Source organism: Pyxicephalus adspersus, chromosome 5 (assembly GCF_032062135.1).
Source record: "Pyxicephalus adspersus chromosome 5, UCB_Pads_2.0, whole genome shotgun sequence".
NCBI classification, from domain to species: Eukaryota; Metazoa; Chordata; class Amphibia; order Anura; family Pyxicephalidae; genus Pyxicephalus; species Pyxicephalus adspersus.
The window spans coordinates 142,357,431-142,381,065 of NC_092862.1; the positions used below are offsets into that span (position 1 = coordinate 142,357,431).

General features: G+C 39.8%; 1 protein-coding gene across 6 annotated transcripts; it reads right to left on the minus strand.

The window, feature by feature from the left end:
* Positions 1-2,278: 2,278 nt before the first annotated feature.
* On the minus strand, positions 2,279-22,681 carry LOC140331719 (anterior gradient protein 3-like). Of its 6 annotated transcripts, none has more exons than XM_072412972.1 (9): positions 21,177-22,681; positions 20,455-20,628; positions 13,653-13,790; positions 11,920-11,983; positions 7,098-7,150; positions 5,591-5,667; positions 5,014-5,077; positions 3,649-3,732; positions 2,279-2,702 (listed from the first exon to the last, which is right to left on the minus strand). In XM_072412972.1, exons 2-9 carry the CDS (start codon positions 20,510-20,512, stop codon positions 2,653-2,655), a joined length of 588 nt encoding a protein of 195 aa, XP_072269073.1. In that variant the 5' UTR covers positions 20,513-20,628; positions 21,177-22,681; the 3' UTR covers positions 2,279-2,652. The 6 variants fall into 6 exon arrangements, with proteins under 6 accessions (XP_072269073.1, XP_072269072.1, XP_072269075.1 ...); XM_072412971.1 differs by having other exon boundaries at positions 21,163-22,681; XM_072412974.1 differs by having other exon boundaries at positions 21,516-22,680.
* Positions 22,682-23,635: the final 954 nt, after the last annotated feature.

Below are 23,635 nucleotides of genomic sequence, written 5' to 3' on the forward strand. Positions count from 1 at the left end.
CCCCATTCCAGAGGAATTGGGGTTCAAAGGAGGGGGATGTCATTGTACACACCCATTTGTACACGCCCCGTGGTAGATTTATTTCACTGATAGATTTTTTTCATTAGAACACTGGATAGGGAATCCCCCTCCTCCGCAGTGTCTTAGGAGGAAGGGGATCCCCCATCAGAGATCTCCCCGCGGCAGCCGAAGGAAGCCACAACAAGGAGGCTGAAGAGCCGCAGGTTGCAGACCCCTGCCCTATTCGATCGAATAGCTGTTAAATCAAATAGTGAGATATTTGACCAACACTAGTTACAATGTTTCCTTAATATCATTAGAAAAATTTGTATGTCAGGTGGAAAGCCTACAATCTGATTGTACAATCTCACTGATGATGACCACACACACATCAGATCAGACATACACACACATCAGACATACACATCAGATAAAACAATCTGCCTGGTGCCCTCCCCTCCTAATGGGCCTGATATATTAAAGCTCTCCAAGGCTGGAGAAGATGAAAACACTTTCATCAGTGAAGCTGGGTGATCCAGCAAACCTGGAATTGATTTCTTAAAAGTAATTTGGTATTTGTTAGCAAATGTTTTAATTCCAACACAAACACAAATCAGATGATCATCACTCAAAACGAATGATTGTGCTCAAAGCCAGACATGTATACAGCGGTCCTCCAACATAAACCCTAGTGGATTGATGAATGACCAATCAGGAACAACCAATGCTTGTCCACTGAGGAGAGCACAGTGGAGTGCTGATTGCTCATCTTTCTCCCTCCCCTCTGCACCAAAAAGAATGGTGTCGTGTGCACATCGCTCGTGTCTTCACGAAAAAGGATTTTTCATGATTGTAACACTAGAACTAATGGAGGCTGTACATACAGCACTGTGCAGTTCTATGGAGGGGGAAGGAAGAAGGATGAACAGGAGGCTCCCTGCTGTATCCTCCTCTATGCTGCTATCCCTGGTTGGTCATTGGAATCCGTCATGGAAGACCACTTTACACATGCTAGATTGTCACCCGAGATGATCATGAACAATTGCCCCTGGCAATAACAATCTAACGGATATATGTAGCCTCAGGCTTTTTTACATTAGTGCATTGCAGAAGTGATTGGACCCTCAGGGTTTACAGCAATTATTGCTCTGGTACAAAACACAGGACTGCAAGAAATGTCAGATGGGTTAAAATGGGCAGAGCCATCACACAGGCTGAATCATTGATGAATAGGCTCTGCAGAATAATTGATTCTTTCATTCTTCATTGGTTCTTTCAGATTCATCCATTCTGCAGGTTTATTGATGAATATATTCAGATGTTTTTTTGCACTCCTCTGTTCTTATACAGTTGTGATCAAAATAATAGCAGCGTGTTAAAAAAAAAAGTGAATACAGTTCAAAATCCTTTTCCTGACATATAAATGTTTTGGCACATCAAAACATGAAAACATTTACCAAAGTTGTGTTATTTTTTTACAGAAAGCGATAAAATGGAATATTAGGCTGTTCAGAATAATAGCAGTGTCTGAATTCTTCTCTACAACTTGTGAAAACTAACAAATGTTCCAGATTTCACTTTGTTTTGAATCATGGAATGGATATTTAGTTGCATGACCTCTGAGTCTGACAACTACTGCACATCTTTGTTGTATGGAGTCGCCCAACTTCTGTCACCTGTATACAGGTATTCCAGCGCAGGATGATTTGAAGACATTCCACAATTTTTCTGCATTTTTTGGTTTTGCCATTTAAAAGTCACCCCACAAGTTTGCTATCGGATTAAGGTCAAGGGATTAAGTTGGCCACTCCATAACATCAATCTTGTTGGTCTGGGACCAAGACGTTGTTTGTGTGCGTTTGGGTTCGTTTTCTTGTTGAAACATAATTTTCAAGGGCATTTCCTCTTCAGCATAAGGCAACACCACCAAGTATTTTGATGCACTCAAACTGATCCCTGGAATGTGATAAGGCAACCCAACACCATAGTATGAGAAACATCTCCATATCACTATGCTTGCACCACCAAGCTTTACAGTTTAGCATTACTTTATTTCAGTGTTTTGTTGTCATATGACAAACTGTCTGTGGCCCCTAAAACCAAAAAGAACATTTTTTTCTTTTTATCAGTCCACAAAATGTTGCATCATTTCTTTTTAGAGAAATTGTTTGGTGAACTATAACCATCTTTTTTTACTTTGGGACTTTGCAGGGGCTTCTGATTATTGAACACAACTGTACATGATGCATTTCACAGAATAAACATGGACAGATTTCATTTCTGTTTTATAAAACATTTTTATTAACATTTCCTAAAAATATTAGTGTACAAAGAAATCATGGGAGAGGTCACATGTGGAAGCCCCACTACATTACAGCAAGGCAGCTATGAAGGACAGATGGGGGGGTACCTTGGTATAATAGCGGTGTCTCTGCAAAGGTCCTAACTGTGAATGGCTAAGCGTGTGATCTGTAAGAGAAGCCGGATGTGGGACGCTGGCAGTGACGGCACCAACAGTTGGGGACCTCTAAGAGAGGCGGATATGAATCTCCAGCTATGAATTCGATGTGAAGCATAGAGGGACCAGACTGAGTGGTATTCGTAAAAACATAAATCTGGGAAGAGATTTCATATCCCGGTGCTGAGCACGGATCATAGCTCTGTCTGAATGAGACGCATCGCTTTCTTCATATTTTCTATCACTGCAATAAAAGAAAACCAGAAATAATTAGGTAATATTTGATATTTTGGTGAATCAAAAGACCAAACGTTGCACCGTGTGTGGGGATCACAACGATGCTAAATATCTATATATGGGTAAAGTTCGGGGACGACCAGATTTTCAGACATTCCTTTCCAAAGTCCTGGCAATATTATTGGGTTTCTTCTTGCCTCCAATGGCCATTAAATAGAGTTGTCTCCATTGGGGCTGTAACAGGCTCCAGCCCCTAAGAGCTTTCTTTTGAAGGTGTCTATGGGAATTTGTGACCATTGGTGAGGTCAGGTGCTGATGGTGGATGAGAAGACCTGGCGCACCCTTCTAATTCATCCCAAAGGTGTTCAGTAGGGATGAGGTCAGGGCTCTTTGCTGGACACTTGAACTTCCTCATCATCAAACTGGTAACCCCATTTCTTTATGGAGCTGGCTTTGTACCCCGGGGCACAGTCATGGGGGAACAGAAAAGGATCTTCACCAAACTGACCACAAGGCTGGAAGATTGTCTACAATGTAGGTGTAGCCTAACCAAGAGCCTTCAATGGAGACACCTGAACATTTGCATGGTGCCCCCATTTGGCCAAGTAGTATCAGATTGGTTCTGATTTAATAAAGCCCTCCAAGACTGGGGAAAATAGACTGTCATGAGAGAATCTGGTTGATCCTGGAAACCTGGAATGGATCTGGTGCACAACTGACAACATTTACCAACTAACAGCAAATTTTTTTTAGAAAGAAATTCATTCCAGTTTGTTGCATCACCTAGATTAATTTTGGAGAACGGTATTAATTCAGGGTCAATGTGACTGCGTGAAATGAGTTTATAGATATCAAAAAGCAAGCCTGCTACAGAATGAGGTCAGTGCTCCAATCTGTATGTTACCTGTATTTAGCAGTTTGCATGGAGTTCACAGTAAAAGTTAAATACTTACAGATAGGGATGTCCTGCGGCTCGTAAGTGTAAAGGCGATTGGAATAATGGCCGGTGACATCGGCTCTGACGGCAAGTGACGGATCTGTAAAATAAAAGGTGACGCTTGGGTTTGTTCTTTACATTTCTTCAATCAGCTGTGCACAACACTTACCAATATTGTGCCAGTGGAAGAAGCCTTTACCGCACATCTATACCCATACAACAATGATTTATCTGTACCATGTGATCAAATTGTTCAGAAATTCATCCACAATTATTACTATTATTATTCAGTATTTACATAGCACCAACATAATATGCAGCGCTGTACAAAGTTCACAGTCATATCACTAGCTGTCCTTCAAAGGGCTCACAATCTAATGTCCCAATTATAGTTATATGTCATTACCACAATCTAAGGTCAATTTTGGGGAAAGCCAAATAACCTAACTGAATGTTTTTGGAATGTGGGAGGAAGCCAGAGTACCCAGAGGAAACGCCAAGGAGATTGTGTCATTGTTGAGATTCCAACCTGGGAGCCAGCGCTGCAAAGGCCAGAGTGCTAACCACTGAGCCACCGTACTGCCCTAAATACAGACTTCATGTTACGGGTACTGTGGAGCTGACATGTATGCACCCAAATTCTCTGCCTTACTATACTAAGCCAGTTGAGGTGCATTACACACTCTGCCAATTCTAGCATCGTGAATGCCAGAAAATGTGAAAGAATTTGATAAATGTTAAAAAATAAAAAGTTGAACCCAATTGAACTTGAAGGCCCCCCCAGTATAGATAGGTTTGTTTGCTGACCGGGTTTAGCTTCAATCTTGTCACTAGAATAAAAGACTTGAATAAGAAGCACCCTGTAAATAAAGACGTCAGATACTTGCCTCTTTCAGACCTGGAGATATTTTGTAATTCTAGCAATATAGTGGTTTTAAAATGTATTATCTCTAGACTCATATTTAAAAGCTTCTCCTTTGCAGGACATGGTAATTAAAGCACAGATAAAACATGCAATAATTCTGAGAAATAATAGCCTTTCCCTCCCCATCCTGTACAGCTCTGTTCAGGGTTTCAATCAGAGATGGACAGTCTGAAAGGAAACAGCTTCAGCTTTTCTATCTCTGCAGAAATCACCTAGGTATCCCCATGGCACCATTGCAAGGTTATCCTGCCCCTAAATCACTATCCTGCCTCTATCATAAATATATATTTGTGAGGGTATAGATCTCATGTTGTGCCCAGTGCTGCCATAGTGTATAATAAAAAAGCCTTACATACCAATATTATATTAAAAAAGAGCCACAATAGCCCCAGTCACCAAATTCACAATGTAGCAACCTTCGCTTTCCCAAATCATCACTTCATGTTATTTGCTTACCAACAAACATTATCCGGGGTACGTACTGCCCGTCCGGTGCCAGGTTTTTGTCTGTAGTTTCATGCTAGAAAAAGAATAAGGGATTTATTATTATTATTGTTTTATTACATTTTCCTGGTATTTAAGGTATATCTAAACACAAAAAATATAAACCGTACATTTTTCTTAGATGCGACAGCTTCTTTGGTTTTATTTTTTCTTTTAGACAAAAGACATTTTTCGGCAAGTACAGAAAATACCCGCTGATCCTGCTAGAAATGCTGTGGTCCATTTGGGGCCCTATTGGTGGCACCATTAACATTGCAAAAGTGGCAAACAGCTGACATGATATCAAAAGCGCTCGCCAGTTCACCATTTATCTGCAGCTTTACTCCCATTTATATTACACGGTTGATTTGTTTTTTTTATTAGATAAGTCCCATGTACATAAATCAGAGGGTTCCAACATTCCCAGCCCCAGCTGATATTATATCCCCTTTACATTTACATTATGAACATTTATACTTTAGTTTCCCTGGAATGCGCAGTCAATGTTACAATGAATGTGCATGATTGGGATTGCAGTGAATGTACGTACCATGAGGTTGAGCATGATAAAATTCTCCTTGGCCAGGTTCTGAACTTCCTCACTTTCTGCAAATACTTTCTTCAGAGCTGAAAATAAAATCATTATAAGTAGAAGATTTCTTATATTACTGCAATATGCTGCCAACATTATACTTGGGATGAACGGATTCGGGCTTCACACCTAAATTACGGCATACTGGGAGGATTTTGTCCTGCTATCATGTGGGGTCCAAGTGACAAGAAATGACCTCTTAATGCAAATGGAGGGGTGATGTGAGAGACTTCAATATAAATACATTTTTAACATATAGAACTATTAATCACAAATTGTCACATGGAATCCCCAAATGATATAAATCTCTACGCGTTTCGCGGCTACACAATCCGCTTAATTTTTTTTTTTTTTTTTTTTTAGTAGTTAGGTAGGTAGGTAAGTTGAGTAGTTTAGTACTTGGGATGAGCAATGAATAATTTAGTGAAATTTGGCTCACTTTTCACAGCAGATTTCATTTGATTCATCCTCAAAATCAAATCTCAAGTCAATGAAAAGGCTCCCCTTTTTCCTAAAAACATTTCCATAGAAAGCTACAATTGATCCAATGTGTGTAAGGCACCTTTTGCTATGGGAGTGAGACATTTATGTAGAATTGAGAAGATTTTTTGCACAGGTGACCCCATCTACTGTCACCCGGAGTGCAGTGATTCATTTTCATTTATGACCAATTTATTATGATGAATGAATTGATGAATGTGATTGCAGCCCATACATTTGCAGTGGACTTGTGGTGAGCCACTAAGTTTGGGATTTATACTTATTGTTTTGCTATACGTTTTTAGTTTGTGGGAGGAAACCACCCAAACACAGGGAGGACATACAATTTCCATGCAGAAAACATTGCACCCTTGTGCTTTATTTATTTATTGTTACTATGATTTAATCCCAACGCATGGTTGTCATTCTATAATAAGGCAGTGCAGTAATCAATGCAGGTGCCTAATCAATTCAACACAAATCAGGATTTAATATAAAGAAGCCATTCTTTATAAAAGATACATTCTTATAAGCTGCAGCACCGTGAAGTTGGTTGTTGGGGGAAAAAAAAAGGAATATTGGGGACCATTTAAAAAGCTGATGACAAACACACTAATCTCTAATAAAATTTTATTTTTTAAATTATTTTATATTATATATTAAATTATTATTTAATAAAAGCTATTTACATCGCCCCATTCCAAAGTTACTTTAAAAAATGGAAAATGCCAAGGGCCACAATTAAAATCAGCAGTGTTTGTTTCAAGCAACCTTCACAACAGAGGCAATCACAGCCACTAAAGAAATCAATAGGCAGCCTACCCAATAAAAGATGGCGATCAGTTACTCCATTCACAGACTTGTCCCTTCTAATCTTTATTTTGGGTATTTACAATATAGCGGTCAGAGCTCTGATAACCACCTTCTTAACAAATGTGCATCATTCTTTTTTTGCATCAGGATAGGAGTCTGGAGTGGTAATTACCTTGGCAATACTGACAATCTTCCAAATGGTGGATCACCATCAGCGGTTTATTGCTGCAAGAAAAACAAAAGAGAACAATGACATGAGCCTGGACATAATGATAGCGGGATGGAGCAGAATGCCATTAGAGAACAATAAAGAATGTGCCCTGGTGGAGGGGGTTACATTGTTACTTAGTTATCAGGAAAACAGATACAAGCTGGTCTGGTTTAACCAGAAAAAATACTTTGTGTACATGTGGCCAAATTTTTCTTTGTCTAGAGGTATCCATTATGGAAGTCAATGACGATAATCTTCTCCTAGGCACTAATCACTGGAACAAGTTTTCCCAGTAGATGATTTCCTCTTTGATTCTTGTTTTGGTGACAACTGTAAAATATTCGATTTTTCTTCCTTCTGCAAGTGACTAGTGATAAATGAATATGCGCATGTTTGATTCATTTAAGTTCAGTAAATGTTCCATGCGCAGCTTTAAAAGCCAGGTTCCCAGTTGTATGAAATGCTACCTAGAATATCAGCTAACAATGTTCCCACATACATGAAATTTTGGGAAACAGAATTGGGGTCCCCCATATCTCCTCTGGAATGGGAAAAGGTTTTTATATTGACCCATCAAATGGCACTCCCGTGTAAGGCCCAGGAGACCAACTATAAAATTTTATCCAGATGGTATATATGCCCAACAGATACACACCGGATGTCTCCCTCCTCCTCTGACAAGTGCTGGCGTTGCCATACTCAGCGGGGCACTATGCTACATATCTGGTGGGAATGCCCGGATTCATAGATTCTGGGACCAGATCACCGATTTATATAACAAAGTGACTGGTTCGGATATAACAATGTCACCTAAAATATCCTTACTGCCTATCCCTCCTGGATCTATAAAAGCTAGTAAACGGGACGTACTTAGGCATTTTCTAACTGCGGCTAGGACAATTATCCCTAGAAAATGGAAACAATCCACAGCGCCATCCATGAGGGACTGGCTTGCGGAATTAGAACAGATACAACGTATGGAATCATTGGTTGCAGAAGATGAGATTGAATTTAGTGTTACTACTTCGCAGATTAGGAGAGCGGGCGAATATTAGGCCAGTCAGGCACCCCCATACCCCTAAGCCCATACCTACCTCTGCCCCAAGGATATCCCCCCTATTTATGTGTTATCCAAACAGGGGTCTTTGTGGCATATCCAGGTTTACCCTGGATGGGTAAAAAGAATAACAACGAGGCTCTCATGGTTCAATTTTTTCTATTTTTTATGAGAAAAATGTTGGTTGGTACGGTATTCTTTGATCCCTAATATTTACTATATTCCCTCACCTGGTTTAAAAGCTTTGTTTTGCTTTTCATATTCCCCCCCCCCCCCCCCTTTGTTTTTTGTCCTTTTGTGTCCCTTTTTCGTTATGTATGCTTTTGTAATGTTGAAAACTGATAAAAATGATTGAAAGAAAAAGCCAGGAAAACCCGAAAACCCCGGCTTCCCTTGCATGCGCTGGGCAGGGGTTACGGCATCCCAGCTCAGCCAAAATGGTTGAAGATCATTTTTGAGAGGGAGACGAGAAGGAAATTAATGGGACCCTACGATGGAACCCACATAGGCGTGTCATGCAGGTTTAGTTCCGCTTTAAGGGCATTGCACCACAAAAAGCCACATTATTCTGTTTACTCCAAATCTGCCAAAGTGGCCTATTTTTGTGCAAAAACTCGCAGTTTTCCTTTTTCCTATTGGAAAATACTTTGATGACTATAGGTAGTCTGGGCTGGTACTGTAACTGGTATACCAGTAGACAAAATCATTATTATGTATTTCTATAGCCACAACATATAATGCAGCGCTGCACACAGCTTATAGTCAAGGCTCTATCATAGGAGCTTACAATCTAATATCCCTATTGTCCCCAAGGCCAATTCACGGGAAGCCAATTAACCTACCATTATGTTTTGGGGAATGCGGGAGGAAACTGAAGTTCTAAAGAACACCTATGCAAGCACAGGGAGAGTATACAAACTCCATGCACATAGTGTCCTGCTGCATGGTAAGAGAGAGAACTACGTGGCCACCATGGTATATATTTGAATTTAGAACTGGTGTGCTTAGTGGAGGACAGAAGCAAAGCCAAAATTTTTCAATCATAATTTACCAACATAAGAGCTAAATCAAGGAAAATTTTTCACTATCAATGAAATGTATTTTTATACATTTCAGCAGAAATCAGCGAGATCTTCGTATATGCTGAGCCAGTCTCAGATAGATGGAGGTGATGAGAAGTTCCTGTACGGAGTGCGAGTTCACCCGAGCAATCCGAGGAGGTGATGGTGACTTGAAGAAGCATTGTATTGCATGGTGCAGAACAATGTGTGTAAGACGTGTCACACAAGGATTGGATTCTACACTTCATGTTTTTTCTATTTCCAAATATTACACTCAGTCCTGGATGTATCAGGAAGAAGGAAAAGGTTTAAGATGATTTACCGCAGCTTTGCAACATGGCTGTAAATTATTGAATGCATGACTACATTGCTATGGTCTATGTTCTCTCTATTGTATCCTTTTGAATAGTGAGTGAGAGAACTTGAATTTCAGCGAATTATGACATTAAACATAATGACTTCTTATGGAAGAATGTGTTATATATCCTGGAGCTGCTTTTGTGCTAAAAAAACAAAAATAAAAAAACAAAAAAGGCCCTTGTTAGCTGTAACTCAAATGCATCCCCTAATCCTAACTATAACCCTAATGCCAATGCATCCACTAATAACCCTAAAAATAATTCCAGTGCTAACCCCTATATGTAACCCTAACACTAACCCCAATGCATCCCCTAATCCTAACTATAACCCTAATTAAAACTCCAGTAATTACCCAATATTGAACCCTAACCCCAATGCATCCACTAATAATAACCCTAAAAATAATTCCAGTGCTAATCCTAAATGTAACCCTAACTCTAACCTCAATGCATCCACTATTCCTAGCCTTAATCATAACGCCAGTGCTAAACCTACATATAACCCCAACGCATCCACTAATCCCAGCCCTAATCACATTCCCAATCATAACTCCAGTGCTAACACTAACCTCAATGCATAGCCTAAACCTAACTACAGTGCTAACCCTACATATAACCCTTAACCCCAACGCATCCACTAATCATAACTCCAGTGCTATTCCTACATATAACACTAACCCCAAAGCATCCACTAATCCCAACCTTAATCACATTCCTAATCATAACTCCAGTGCCAACGCTAACCCCATTCGTTCCAATAATCCTAAACTAATCATAACTCCATTGCTAACACTAACCCCAGTGCATCCCCTAATCCTAACGCCAATCATAACTCCAGTGCTAACCCTACATATAACCCTAATACTAACCCCAATGCATCCCCTAATCATAACGCTAGTGCTAACACTAACCCCATTTGTTCCACTAATCCTAACCTAATCATAACTCCAGTGCTAACACTAACCCCGATGCATCCCCTAATCCTAACCATAACCCTAATCATAACTCCAGTGCTAACCCTACATATAACCCTAACTCTAACCCCAAAGCATCCACTAATCATAACCCTAATCATAACTCCAGTGCTATCCCCACATATAACACTAACCCCAATGCATCCACCAATCCTAACTCTAAACCTATCCTTTACTATAACTCCAATGCAAACCTTCAACATATCCCTAACACTAATTATAACTGTAATCCTAATTATAAGCAAAGCCCTAATGCTGAGTAATACCACCTAGGTTTCAGCTGGAGCACGGTCAGCCCCAGGCTTCTACATTTAAGATACTCCAACTGTGATTTCCACCTCAAATTTCTCAGCTCTGCCTTTATATATTATATTCTCCATAATATAACATCCAGCAGAGAAAATTGAAGCCCCTATGATGGGCACAGAAGGTTTGGAGACTTGGGAACTGGGTGCAGAGATGGTAGGAACTCGTCATGATGGTCACAACAAATATAAAGACCGAGGAACATGGTTTGGGAGTGGCGGGGGGGGGGGGGGGGGTACCATAATGGGCACAACAGGTGTACAGATCCTGGAAGCTTAGGGAAGAGGTGGTAGGAAATCCTCGTAATGGGTTTGGAGGTTTGGAGAACCTAGAATGTGGTAGCCAAGCAAAGAACAAATCCAACCTGAGCAGATTTGTCCATTACTACTTCTGACTGGTTGCTATAGGTTTTGCATATGACAATCCCTGCTTCACCACTTTAATAAATCCAATAAAACGGAGAATGTTAAGGGAAAAATCCACTGACTGACTGCTGCCATCTAGTGGAAATGTTGATAATTCTTGAAGCTTCATCACAAAACCTTTGCAGTCATACAGCTGCCAGGAAAGCAGCATTTTTCAGTGTAAATGTTTAAGGAAGGCAACCTATGTTTTTTATTGCTGGGAGTAAATATGAGTAACAGTTACTTCCAGGTATGGGGAGAGAATGTGACTGACACCTCTTCCTTACTTGTGACGGTGTTGGTGCTTGGTGATTGTCCACTTGGCAGTTGGTGGGTCCAACTTTAAAAAGAAACTGCCCAATTGCATGGGAAAATATGCAACAGAAAGAGCAGGTTAGGAATACACTTGAAGCAGGTCAAAATGCATATTAGGAGGTCAAAGGCAGGTTGCAATTGCAAATGCTCCTGTGAGTGAATCGCTGGGTGAAAGCATCTTAAACGGATACCATCAACACAAGCCCAAAATCTCACTTCCTAGGATTCAGCCCACAGCTATTGTATCAGGATTGTCCAATTATTTATGGAGCTGCATGTTTTAAAATCATTTTTAAGATCCACTTACCTCTTTTTTGCATTATACAATCCCTCTTCATATGTCTGGACCCATGTGATGTCATCTCCCCAGCCTAGAAAAAACAAAAAGGTTCATAGACTCCTCTAAACAGTCACATGTATGTGAATGGTTTGGTAGGCAGTTATGTGACAACTTATTAATATAAATATTAATTTATAAATAATAATATTAATATACTAATATTCTTAAGGCGTGACAACTGAGTGAAAGCAATCAATGCCTAATCGTGTTGTCTCCTGAATATGAAGGGATCATAACTGCACATAGGGAATGTAGAGGGGAATTGATTGCCATTACATTATTTGTAAATGCCAATGGATATTTTATTCTTTCAGATAAAATTGGGAAATTCATTAATAAATGCATAAAGCAAAACATACACAGATCATTCTAAACAATAAAACCATCTGCTTACAATTGTTTAGGTTCTCCTTGTGCCACCCAATTAGCTCTGACCCATCAAAGCATCAAGGATTACACAAGACTGCTGTGTCCTGGTATCCGGCACCAAGATGGAAGTAGCAGATCCTGTAAGCCATATTGCTTTCTTCCCATAGTACATCCACCTACCATGTCACCCCCAGGTAAATTTTGTACCTGGCCATTCATGTGCTCAATATAGGCATTCTCAATGGTGATCCAGGGTCAGGATGGGCACATGGTTTTAAGCTAAACAGCCCTATACAAGCAAGTGTTCTGACATCTTTGTGCTGCAGAAGCTCTTCTGTGGGATCGGACCTAACCAATCAGTCCTCCCTTCCCCATTAATGAGCTATGGGCACCCATAACCCTATTTTTGAAGGTACTCACCATTGCATTCTGGGACAACCCACAAAATCCAGCCATCAGCATATTGTCCTTGTCAGAGTTGCTTAGTCAATCATTTAACTTGATTAACTTCAAAAACGAACTAAACTAAATGTTGTTAAAATGTATCAAAGTAAAAAAAACATATAAACCCTTCACAAGCAGGTTTAGCCTAAGCTGCTTAATGAGCACCTGAATGTGAAAAATGTAAAAATACTGCGAGCAGGCTGGATTTTCATCTGCAATATTAACAAACTTACCTTCCTGTTTACAATCAATTGTACAATATACACTGACTTGCGCATGTGCAGCTCTCTGTATGATACCAAAATAGCTGACAGCCAGCATGGCAAGGGATTAACACCAATGAGCATGGCAAGGGATGAACACCCATGAGCATGGCAAGGGTGTGATATCATTCCAAAATCCTGAACCCAGAACATGGCCAGGTACCCTGAAGGTACACACAATGGAGCAAAGAGAGACACATTTAGTAATATATTTGTAATCAGGTGATATGAATTTGTTTTATTGCAGAAAAGATATCACCTGTATGTGTCTGGAATACTGAACCTGCAATACCCAACCTGTCTGCTCACATTTTTTTTACCTTTAATTTCCACTTTAGGAAATTCTGTTTGGCAGAATCAGTCATCTTAAAGCAAAATCAAATTTAATGTATCACAAAGCTTGTTGTTACCAACATTTTATGGCCAAAAAACTGAGTTTCCCAATCCCATATATATATATATATATATATATATATATATATATATATATATATATATATATATATATATATATATATATATATATATATATAAAAGTAACTTGATAACAAAAAAAAAGTTTTAACCAAAATCATTCCTATTGGTGGCAGTTTTATATTCAGCATTTAACATCGGTTCATTCACCTCTGGAGAGAGTCTGCAGTTTCATCTCTTTGTTCACCGCCATGGCGAGGTTGGAGGAGATGGTGAGTATGACGAGCGATACGGCCAGCAATGACAGAAACATTGTGTCACTTTGGTTTGCTGCGTCACTAAACTTCTCTGCCAAAATAAAAGAAAGAAAAATACATTAACATTGTTTTTGGAATTTAAATTCATAGGACACTGAAGCCTGCATTTTATGAATGTAATGTAATGGAGGGTAATATCTGCTCTCTAAAATCAATTAACCCCATTAGGGAGTTTTCATTTACTATGTGCAGTGACCAATCAGAAATGAAACAAATGAAACAAATGAAAGATCCGAGGAAAAGAGGGACAACTGAGGTGGAAAAATAGATTTTCACTCAATTTTCTTGTGTGATCCCCTATGAAGTGGCACAAGGATCAGGATTGTACTTTCCTGTGCTTGTGCTGTATACTTTCATGTCTCTATTCTTCCTGCATTACCAATCAAGCATGCAAGACAGGCTTAAATCTGATTGGTGGTTGTGAGAAACTTTAAACACTGTCCTGCCCCTGAGGCCCACTAGCCAATGAAAATGCCCACTGGTGTTCTCAATCATATTTAAATAAATAGATCGATAGTACAATTGAACAACTGTACACAACAGGAGCTAACTTTGCTTAGTCAAACAGAACCACAGCAGGGATAGTTGGGCTGATTTTAAAACTTGGCCCCATTTCAAACAGCAATAGTAGCCAGGAAACGTAAATCACGTTAGTGAGAACACAAACAGTAATAAAACTTGCCTACTGCACCTTGGTGCTCACATCCTGGTCATCTACCCAGCCTTAGCCCATAAATAACCTTCATTGAGTCTCACATTCCGGCACTCCCTTTTTCTCAGCCTCAGAGAAACAAAGAAAAAAGCAGACAAAACCTTCCATGTATTCTAATCCCTTGCTATGTAAATTGGATGTACAGCATAGATTGCTGATAAAACCTTCACGCCTCTCTTCTATCTACACAGAGCAAAGTCCAGCAGCAAACTCACATCCAGGGCTCCCAATCGTCTTTCATTAGCGGTCTCATTATTGGAAACCAATCCTTCTGTTCCCCCCATTTCTGCCCATGTATAGGAGCCCTCTATAAAAAAATAACATGGAGTATTATACTACCACTAACGGGTACATTTATAAAAGCAGCAGTATGGCATCCCAGAGGGTTTGGTTATGTTAGAAATAGAATACTGACTGCAGAGGATTAATTTGCAGCTAGAGGTAAGGTTCTGGTTCAGTCTTGTGTTGGGTTTAAGTTAAACTTCTGCTTTTGCAAAGTGGTTAGTAAAGGTTATTAAGGTACAGATTTTATCATTTTTATTACACAGTATATATATGTCGCCAACATATTACACAGCACTTTACAAAGTCTATAGTCGTGTCACTAACTGTCCCTTAAAGGAGCTCACAATCTAATATCCCTACCATAGTCATATGTCATTATTACAGTCTAAGGTCAATTTTGGGGGGAAGCTAATAAACATAACTGCATGTTTATGGAATGTGAGAGGAAAATGGAGTACCCGTAAGAAACCTGCGGAGACTTTGCAAACTCCATGCAGATAATGTCCTGGCCAGGAATCTAACCTGGGACCCAGAGCTGCAAAGGCCAGAATGCTAACCACTGAGCCTGCCTGTACTGCCTAGAATAAGCAGTATTTATTTGCTGGTGGTATCAGGAGCATTTTAGGATAAAGAGGCATTTATGGACTCAGGCTGCTAACCCTGTCCTCCATACATGGAAATGCATAGAAGGTGGGAAGGTTTTGGAATATAATATGCAGGAGATTCTTGTGTATGCACATGGCCTACAGAAACTGCATGTTTTCTGCAAAAAGTTGGGACCCCCTAGAGGTTTTACTGTCCTTTTTAAAAAAAAAAAAAAAAAAGTAGACCAAACAAGAGCCCCCTTTATGGCGATTTCACATCTTACATTTACAGCTTTGTGTTGGTGGAAGGAATGGGGAGTAACAAAAATGGAGGAGCTGCACACTAATAAATTGTATCTCTCAGTGTTTCCCAACCAAAGTTCCTCCAGATGTTGCTGGGGGTTCCAAGCAATGAGCAGTTTGCACCTCTCAGGTCTGTTTAAGTGACACCTATAATCTTTTTGGCTATTTGTAAGGGTGACATTCTTCCCAATAGCCAGCAATGCGAAGGAATTCTTCCCACTGACCAACACACTAATATACTGTGAGCTGTGGATATAGGAATTATAGAAGGGGTTCCCTGAGAACCTGAAAGTTACTGCAAGGGTTCGCCCAGGTTAGAATGGCTGATATAGAGTGACAAAGCCACCTGAAGTGGCATGAGCAGTGCAGATGGATCACCAATCCATTCCATGAAAACTTAATAGTCCCATCTATTGTCACCTATCAATCTGACATTGATCTTTGAAAATCTGAATAAAACCCAGGAATGAGGAATGTATGGACACAGAGTGGTGGCCTGCAATGTTTTCAGTCCTATGTGGATCAGAACAGGAAAGTCCCAGAAAATCCCCATTAATACCACAACAACTAAACACATTCCATAGTATGTCATCAGTACATCTGCATTTAAAGACCTGACTAGGAGCCAGAGATTACATTTGCCTGAAATTTTAATGTAAATCCAAAGATTGTGGTAAAATGTTGCCATTGCATTGGTGTCAATAGGGAAGCCAAAATGAAGATCTATAATGGTGGTTTTTAAATGTGCATGTTAGGTCTAAGAATATTTACAGTTAGCCATATACTATGCAGCCATACAAGCGATAATATGAAGATCAATCAAGTAGATGAAAATTTTGAATTGATCACAAATCAAAATTAAAAGTAGTTATACTTATTGATTGATTTTTGAATGTTGATCAAAAATTGATCTAGCAGAGTTTTTTTTTTTTGACTGGTTATCAATGGTTGTAAAATCCAAACCGTTAGGGTCAACTATAAGAGAAATCAAAATTGTGACACAATCATCTCATTTTCAACAAAATGTAAAATGGTGGCTATCCCTTCCACATAAAAAAAAATTAACATTTTAGGAGGTCACATTCTCTTTTGTCTTTACTGACGCGGCGTTAAAAACTGAAGGGGAGACCTGCAGCCTCCTGGGATACTTGCGTCAGGAATCCCAGGAGCCTGTGAGCTGCTCTTTCTGCGCATGCCTGAGATCAGACAAGCATCATCAGTGGGCTTTCCTCAATCTCAATAACACACATGCGCAGTGAGATTTGTGCTCGTTTTTATTTTTTTGCAATTAAGACATTTCTCGCCTGCACAGTGCGAGTTTGCATGATGTGAAGAAGAACCTAGATGAATAAAGAAAGATGAAACAGTGAGCCCTCGGAATAATGGGAGAAGTCAACACAGGATGGGATTCGCTGATCTCAGTTTGTGGAGGGCTTTTCACTGGAAAGAAAAGTGTTTGTTTTTTTTTAGTAAAAGTTAGGATTTAAATATAACGGTAAAAATAACTGCAATGCCAATTGCAAATGCATGGCACATATAACACTTGTAATCAGTCACAATTACCAATTAATCTCAAATAATATTGAGAGAAATTTGCATAATGTTTGTCTTTCATTAAAGAGATTTACATTCACTTCCTGTCCTGGTGACAACAGTTTCACTGGGAAATGAGTAAGAATTTGCAACAAGGACAGAATAAAATAACGTAATCATCCATTTGATTTTTAGGAAATCCATTCTAGCTTTCTTGGATAACCCAAGTTCTCCCATGATAGCCTATCTTCCCCAGTCTTGGAGAACTTAACTAAATCAGGTTCATACTTCTCAGTGATTAAACAAGTGTGTGGTGCACAACAAGGGTAACAAAAAAAACACTGCACTCACAATTTTGAAAATTCCTTTTACTGTGGTTCCATACTGACTACATACTCTGGGGGCGCTATAGTCACTTTTATCAAGGCAACAAACAGTACCAAGACAGAAAAATCTGATGGCAGGATTTCTAGGTAAGAAACTTTGTAGCAGATTCAGTGTTCAGTTAGGACTCATTGACCTGGAACAAGTATGCAAATGAAGAGTTATGTCTTTACCGGCTGCATAATAATTGCAAGGTAGCGATTCCTACAGTACCAAAATCTAGAGATCGCCAGGACACGAGCACTTTCAGAAACAAGTTGTCAATGACAAATCTCATATTTTAGAATTCCAGTACAAGCACAGACCAAGAGAAAATTTTAATATCCGATAGGCGATCTATCAATATATATATATAAAGCTGCATTACCTGGATAGAAGGAGAACAAGGAAAAGAACAACTTACCCCGGGAGAGTCCTCGGCTGCGTCCTAGGTGAGATAAGAGTTTTATAGTTGTACGTTGGACAGGTGACCTGCACTCGGCGTCACCACAGCAAGGAAATTGTTTCCCGACAAAATGAAACAGGTGGAACTGGGAACTTTGTAACCTGTTCTGTTCTCATGGCTGATCGGGCCCACCCCTCTCCCTCTCCATGGATCGCATGTCAGTAAATTAAGGAGAGCTCTAAATGGGCCCAGTGTATGAGGCCGGGACAGATAGGGCTGGGCTGATCTCAGTGAAAAATAATACCACCGAATTGTATAGCGTTATTGTTCCCCGGGAACTGTCCAGGGATCACTGGAGCTCAGAGATTGAATGATACAAACTGGTGATCTTGCAGACATTTAAAGATACATACAACTTCGCACAATAGCCGGAAGGAGCGATGATGTATGAAATACTAAAGAATTCCTTCAGAGCCCATTCACACCATAGATATGCCGGTACAAATATGTTTTTGCAGGTGTGGCACTTTGTGAGCTCCTTTGAAGGACAGCTAATGACATGACTATGGTCTTTGTACAGCGCTGCATAATATGTTGGCGCTAAATAAACACTGGCTAATAATAATATGATGTGTTTCAGAGTGGAGCAGTGCAACACAAAGAACTGATCTATCTGTACACTTTTTTTTTTTTTTTTGAAAAAAATTCCAAAGAAAAAGAAAACTTTTTCAGGTGTTCACAGTTATCTGGGGCTCCTGAAGGTGGCACCAGGAACTTGGTAAGGGATAAGACTGTTGGACTTCCCTTATTTAACAGTCAAATCTGCCTGGTTCCTTATTAGTTTTATCATCAGCATGGTGATGAAATTTAGAAGTAAACTTTTCCATTTACAATACACACTGTACTGTGGAATCAATAACATTGCTAATGAAACTCTGTGCTTCTCTATGCAATGTAGGCAGATCATAACTGGTAGGAGGAGCTAAAAGTTGAACTGCCTCTGAGGAGTCCTTATCCCTGAAGCAAGCGGTGGGCCAGCTCTTGGGAGGAGTCATGCAAATTTTAAAATCACTCCATGATTGGTGGTCAGTCTGTAGGAGCTTTGCATGCAAACTACCCTAAATTAAGCTTACAGTGATGCTGATCTGCCATGGCTCAAAGAACAAGCCAATGGATAAGGGGCAGGGCCAAGGACAGTGAGGCTAAGGAGGGAGGGGCTAGATAATGCAGGAAATGAAGTCGGCTCTATTTAGCTTGCTGCAGCTTCTACTGTACATTGCGAGAAGCTTACAGCGTGCAGTAAAATCAGGGTGAGCAATTTAATTTTGAAGAGAGGGGACGGTACATCTGTTCAAGACTAAAGGGAAGGTTGGAATTGTGTGTTTATAGGGGGGGGGGGGGGGGGGGATCACATGTGACAGTTTAAAGCCGTTTGAATATATGGAATGGGTTGCCTATGCACAAGAACTGACATCACAAAATCCAGATATGCAGCGTTTTTTTCTAACACACTGCTCCACAAACACAGTATTGCAGTACCAACGGTTATGGTTCCCTTGCAACATGTGCATTGGAGGAGCATTGCCTTAGTGACATGAAGGGTCTCCCCTCATGTTATGTTCCTGTGACAAATTTAAGGTGGCCCAAGCATCAAGCTTGTGCCCCTCTTTTTTTCTTCTCCCAACAACAAGGGGCCCTTTTCCAAGAAAAAAAAAAAAGCCATCACATTTCATTTTATATTACCCTTTGAGCCGCATGAATAGACTTCCTGCACAGTGATATTTTGTTTCTACAATAGTTCTGCATAGATAACATTAATGGGTGCCCGGCTTTATATGTCCATTACCAATTATCTTTTTACCCTTTTTAATTATATAAAGGTCCGCTAACATATTAGAGACTATTATGGATTGTCCAGGGGTTGGTGTGAATAACATTAACTGGAAACAGAATTCAGAGTTTATTGACATTGTGCATTTAGCCTGCACTTCACTATCAGACCTTTGGTTTACCTGCATCAAGCTGCTTTGCTTTCTCAGACTTCTATGTTAATGTAAAACCCATTTGATGAATGCAAAACTCACCGCCACCGTACTGCATGGAATTAGCAGAGTGTTAGCCATCAATTAAATGAATGTCCTTTTTTTTGGCTAACAAGTTATACCTATATAAAAGAAAATATCTAATGCTTTCCAAAAGCAAACAATAAAATTATTAATTAGTCAAGAAGGGTATCGCCTAAAACACCATACTTGCTGCCTGTTGCATTGAATAAGTCATCCCCTGTATCTTTAGATTTTCTGCACTAGAAATGAGACATTTGCAAAACAGAACTGATCAGTCTGACTTTAGTAGTCATACCCTCCCACTTGGCTTTCCAGTAATAGGGCATGATATTGTAATATATAAAGTAGGTACCTACCTAGAATAAAGTTTGTAACAATGGCAGGGAATAAGGATAGAGAAGGCAGCTATTTTCTCTTTACACTTAAAATTACCTTTTACTCACCTGCTGTTTGTCTTTCAGTGTTATTACGGTTCCTAACCACATGATGGCAGTGCAGCATCACTTTTTCTCTTTCAATTCTTCACTACAGATCATTTTACAGTTTACATTCAGCTAAACCTTTGTGTGTCTGCTTGGACTAGTGGAGAAGTGGGAGTAGAGTGATGAAAGGTTGTCCTGAAAATAAAATGGTTAGCGAAGAAAAAAAAAGTATTACAGATAGTACTTAACTCTTGTTGCAAGTACATTTAACATGGTTAAAAATTACCTTAAATCTGGTAGCTTTGTGAACTGTAATTTGTAAATTATTAGGGATTGAACTATATTTACAATGCCGTTTACAACTGATAAAAAGCCAAAATTCTTTTTTAAACTAATATTACAATTAGCTAGAAAATTGACCAAAAGCTTGGGGGGGAGGACTGCAGGCTGCTCCCCACACGGCGAAACGCGTCGGGTGCAGAGACGACTGCGCCTTCCTTGACTATTCAATGCCGATAAGTTTATGTTAAGGTATTCCTGAGCAGAGTTAAACTGTTGTACATTATGTACTCGTTTACCTTATATTCTTGTAGGTTCAGTCTTTGTCCACTAGTTGGTCTTTAAATTATTATATACAAGGAAAATGTATTTTTTGCCCAAAAAGCCTCTCTCTGCCTACTTTGTCACAGATCCCTGCAGGACCAGGGGATCTGTCCCCTATTCACCCACCTTAAATTGCCCACCTGCCAGCACCAGCTCTGCTCAGGCATCCCAGACCCTGCTCCCTTGCTAGTCCATGTCATGTGACCATCTGTCAGCTGCCCCTTTGCCTCAGAGGTCTAGTGTTCAACTGATGCACTCCACCTACTGGCAAAAATGTGAACAGCACTCAAACTACCTCTTCTCCAGAAATCCCTCCGGTGGTGGGTTAGGATATCTGCAGTCACATGGCCCCATCCATCATATGATCTCCCCTATATTAGGAAGTGACTGGCAACAGGAAGTTCCCTAGATAAAAAGTTCCTTTTGGCTTTGATCCTAGGTTCCAGTTACTCCTGTTCCCGATTCTCTCGTTTACTTACCCTTGACTACTCATCGTTGCCTGCCCTGACCTTTGGCTTGTCTGATTATTCCTGTGGGCGGTTACCAGCCTCTGCGTGCATAGGGGCCACAACCTCGTAACTGCCTGCAGCGTAACATTCTCCCCTCTAGAGACTCTGGAGAAGACCGGGCATCATGCCCTGTTGCACCGTGACACTTTTTCTGTATTGTAGAGGTTGTTAAAGTGAACCTGTGCCCAGGCTTTGCCCATTATTTACAAATTCAGCAAGAATTGTGTCTAATAAAAGGTGCTCTGTATTTACCATTAGGACAGCCATGGAGTGTGTTTTTTTTTTTTTTTTACTACTCATTGGCTGATGCAAGAATTCAACCACTTGCAGAAGTTAAATACTGAACAATGTACCTTTCTACCAAATCATACGTTTCTGTAGTCGGGGCCAGATTTCCTACAAGGCCGTCTAGGACAGCATGACCACTAGGGGGCAGCTTTACAACATCTCTTTGTAGAACTGGAACGTGCTGCTGCTGCTTGTCAACCAACTCCACAGTAACAGGAAGTGAAAGAGAATATACTGAGGTCACATACAGTGCAGGGAGACAATCAGATTGGCGGTACTCCCCTATTCTATTCTGCCTTTCGTTAGTTGAATATAAAATAAAAAAATTAAATTTAATGTACATTTTAGATGGCATTTTCAGAAAAAAAAAAAAAGATTTTACATCACATTTTGATTTTTATAAAGTTGTTCAAACTACTATTTACGGTGTACTCCAGATCACTGTACTTAACCTTTTAAGCAGGAGGGAACCCTTAAATTATTTTCAGCTCTTCGGGGAACCTCTTCTAATAATAATATATCCACAGCTCAGAGTATATTAGTGTGGTGGTCAGTGGGAAGAATTCCTCTTACATTGCTGGCCATTGGGAAGAATGTCACCCTTACAGATAGCCAATAAGATCATTGGGGTCACTTACACTGACCTGAGAGGTGCAAACTGCTCTTAGCTCAAGGAACCCCCAGCAACTTCTGGAGAAACACTGATCTAATTCATGGGTAATAGGATTTGTTTAAACCAATGTATTTTGTTACAACCCCCTCCCTCATTTGTGTCCCACAGGGACTTTGCTCTTTGCTTTCTTTGACACACAACAGGAAGAAAAAAGCTCTACTTGGTAAAAAAAAAAAAAAAAAAAAAAAAAAAAAAAACTTTCCATCACCTCTTGGTTTAGCTACAGTTGGTGAGCTGAACAGAGTTAATAAACCTAAGAGTCTGACCTGTCTAGATCCGTCATCTTTCACCAATATATAAACAAGAGCCCTTGGAAGCCTTGCAGATTTCTTTTGAACATACAATGTCCAAATAAAACGTTTTTAGACGTTCTATTATTGATGTGGAACTCTACAAACTCTTCTGTATTTGGTCTAAAGCACCACCCCCGAGGAGCGCACCAACCAGAATCACCAATATTTTCCATCCCATACTAAGGGAGTAAACCGGCTATGGATCCTGTGTCACCACACCATTCCTTCTCTAAGTTTTTATTTATGTCTCCCACTAAGTAGATGAATTGAATTCGTCCAGAGGATCAATGTTAGAAAAACTACTTTAGAAAATCCATTTTATAGTTGTCATTAGGTAATGGTAAAACAGGTGACACCTGTTCTGGTATAAACAAGAACAATTCCTCTCACTTTCCATTGTACTTCTTAAGAAGAGATAAGTTTCCCAGCCTAATAGGGCTTTAACCCCTCTCTGCTCTATCTATATTTATCTAAGTTTTCACTATACATTCACTTCAACAATAAATAATGCAATGCAAACAGAGCTTCAAATTTGCCAGGAACGGCTTTTTTGCACTCTGCCCCTCCACACTTGTTGGTGATCTGGGATCCCTTTTTAAGTTACCTGTTTGTAGATGTGCTCAGAATAATAGCAGTGTGTTTAAAAGCTTTTTTCCATACATGTAAATGCATTGGGAGCTCTGCACATTCTATTGAAAACATGAAGAAAAATGGATCAAATTTGTGTTATTGCTTTACAAAGTGTGAAGGAAATAGAACATTAGACTGTTCTGAATAATAGCAGTGTCTGGATTTGTTTGTACAAACTCAAACATTCAGATGTTGCTTTGCTTTCA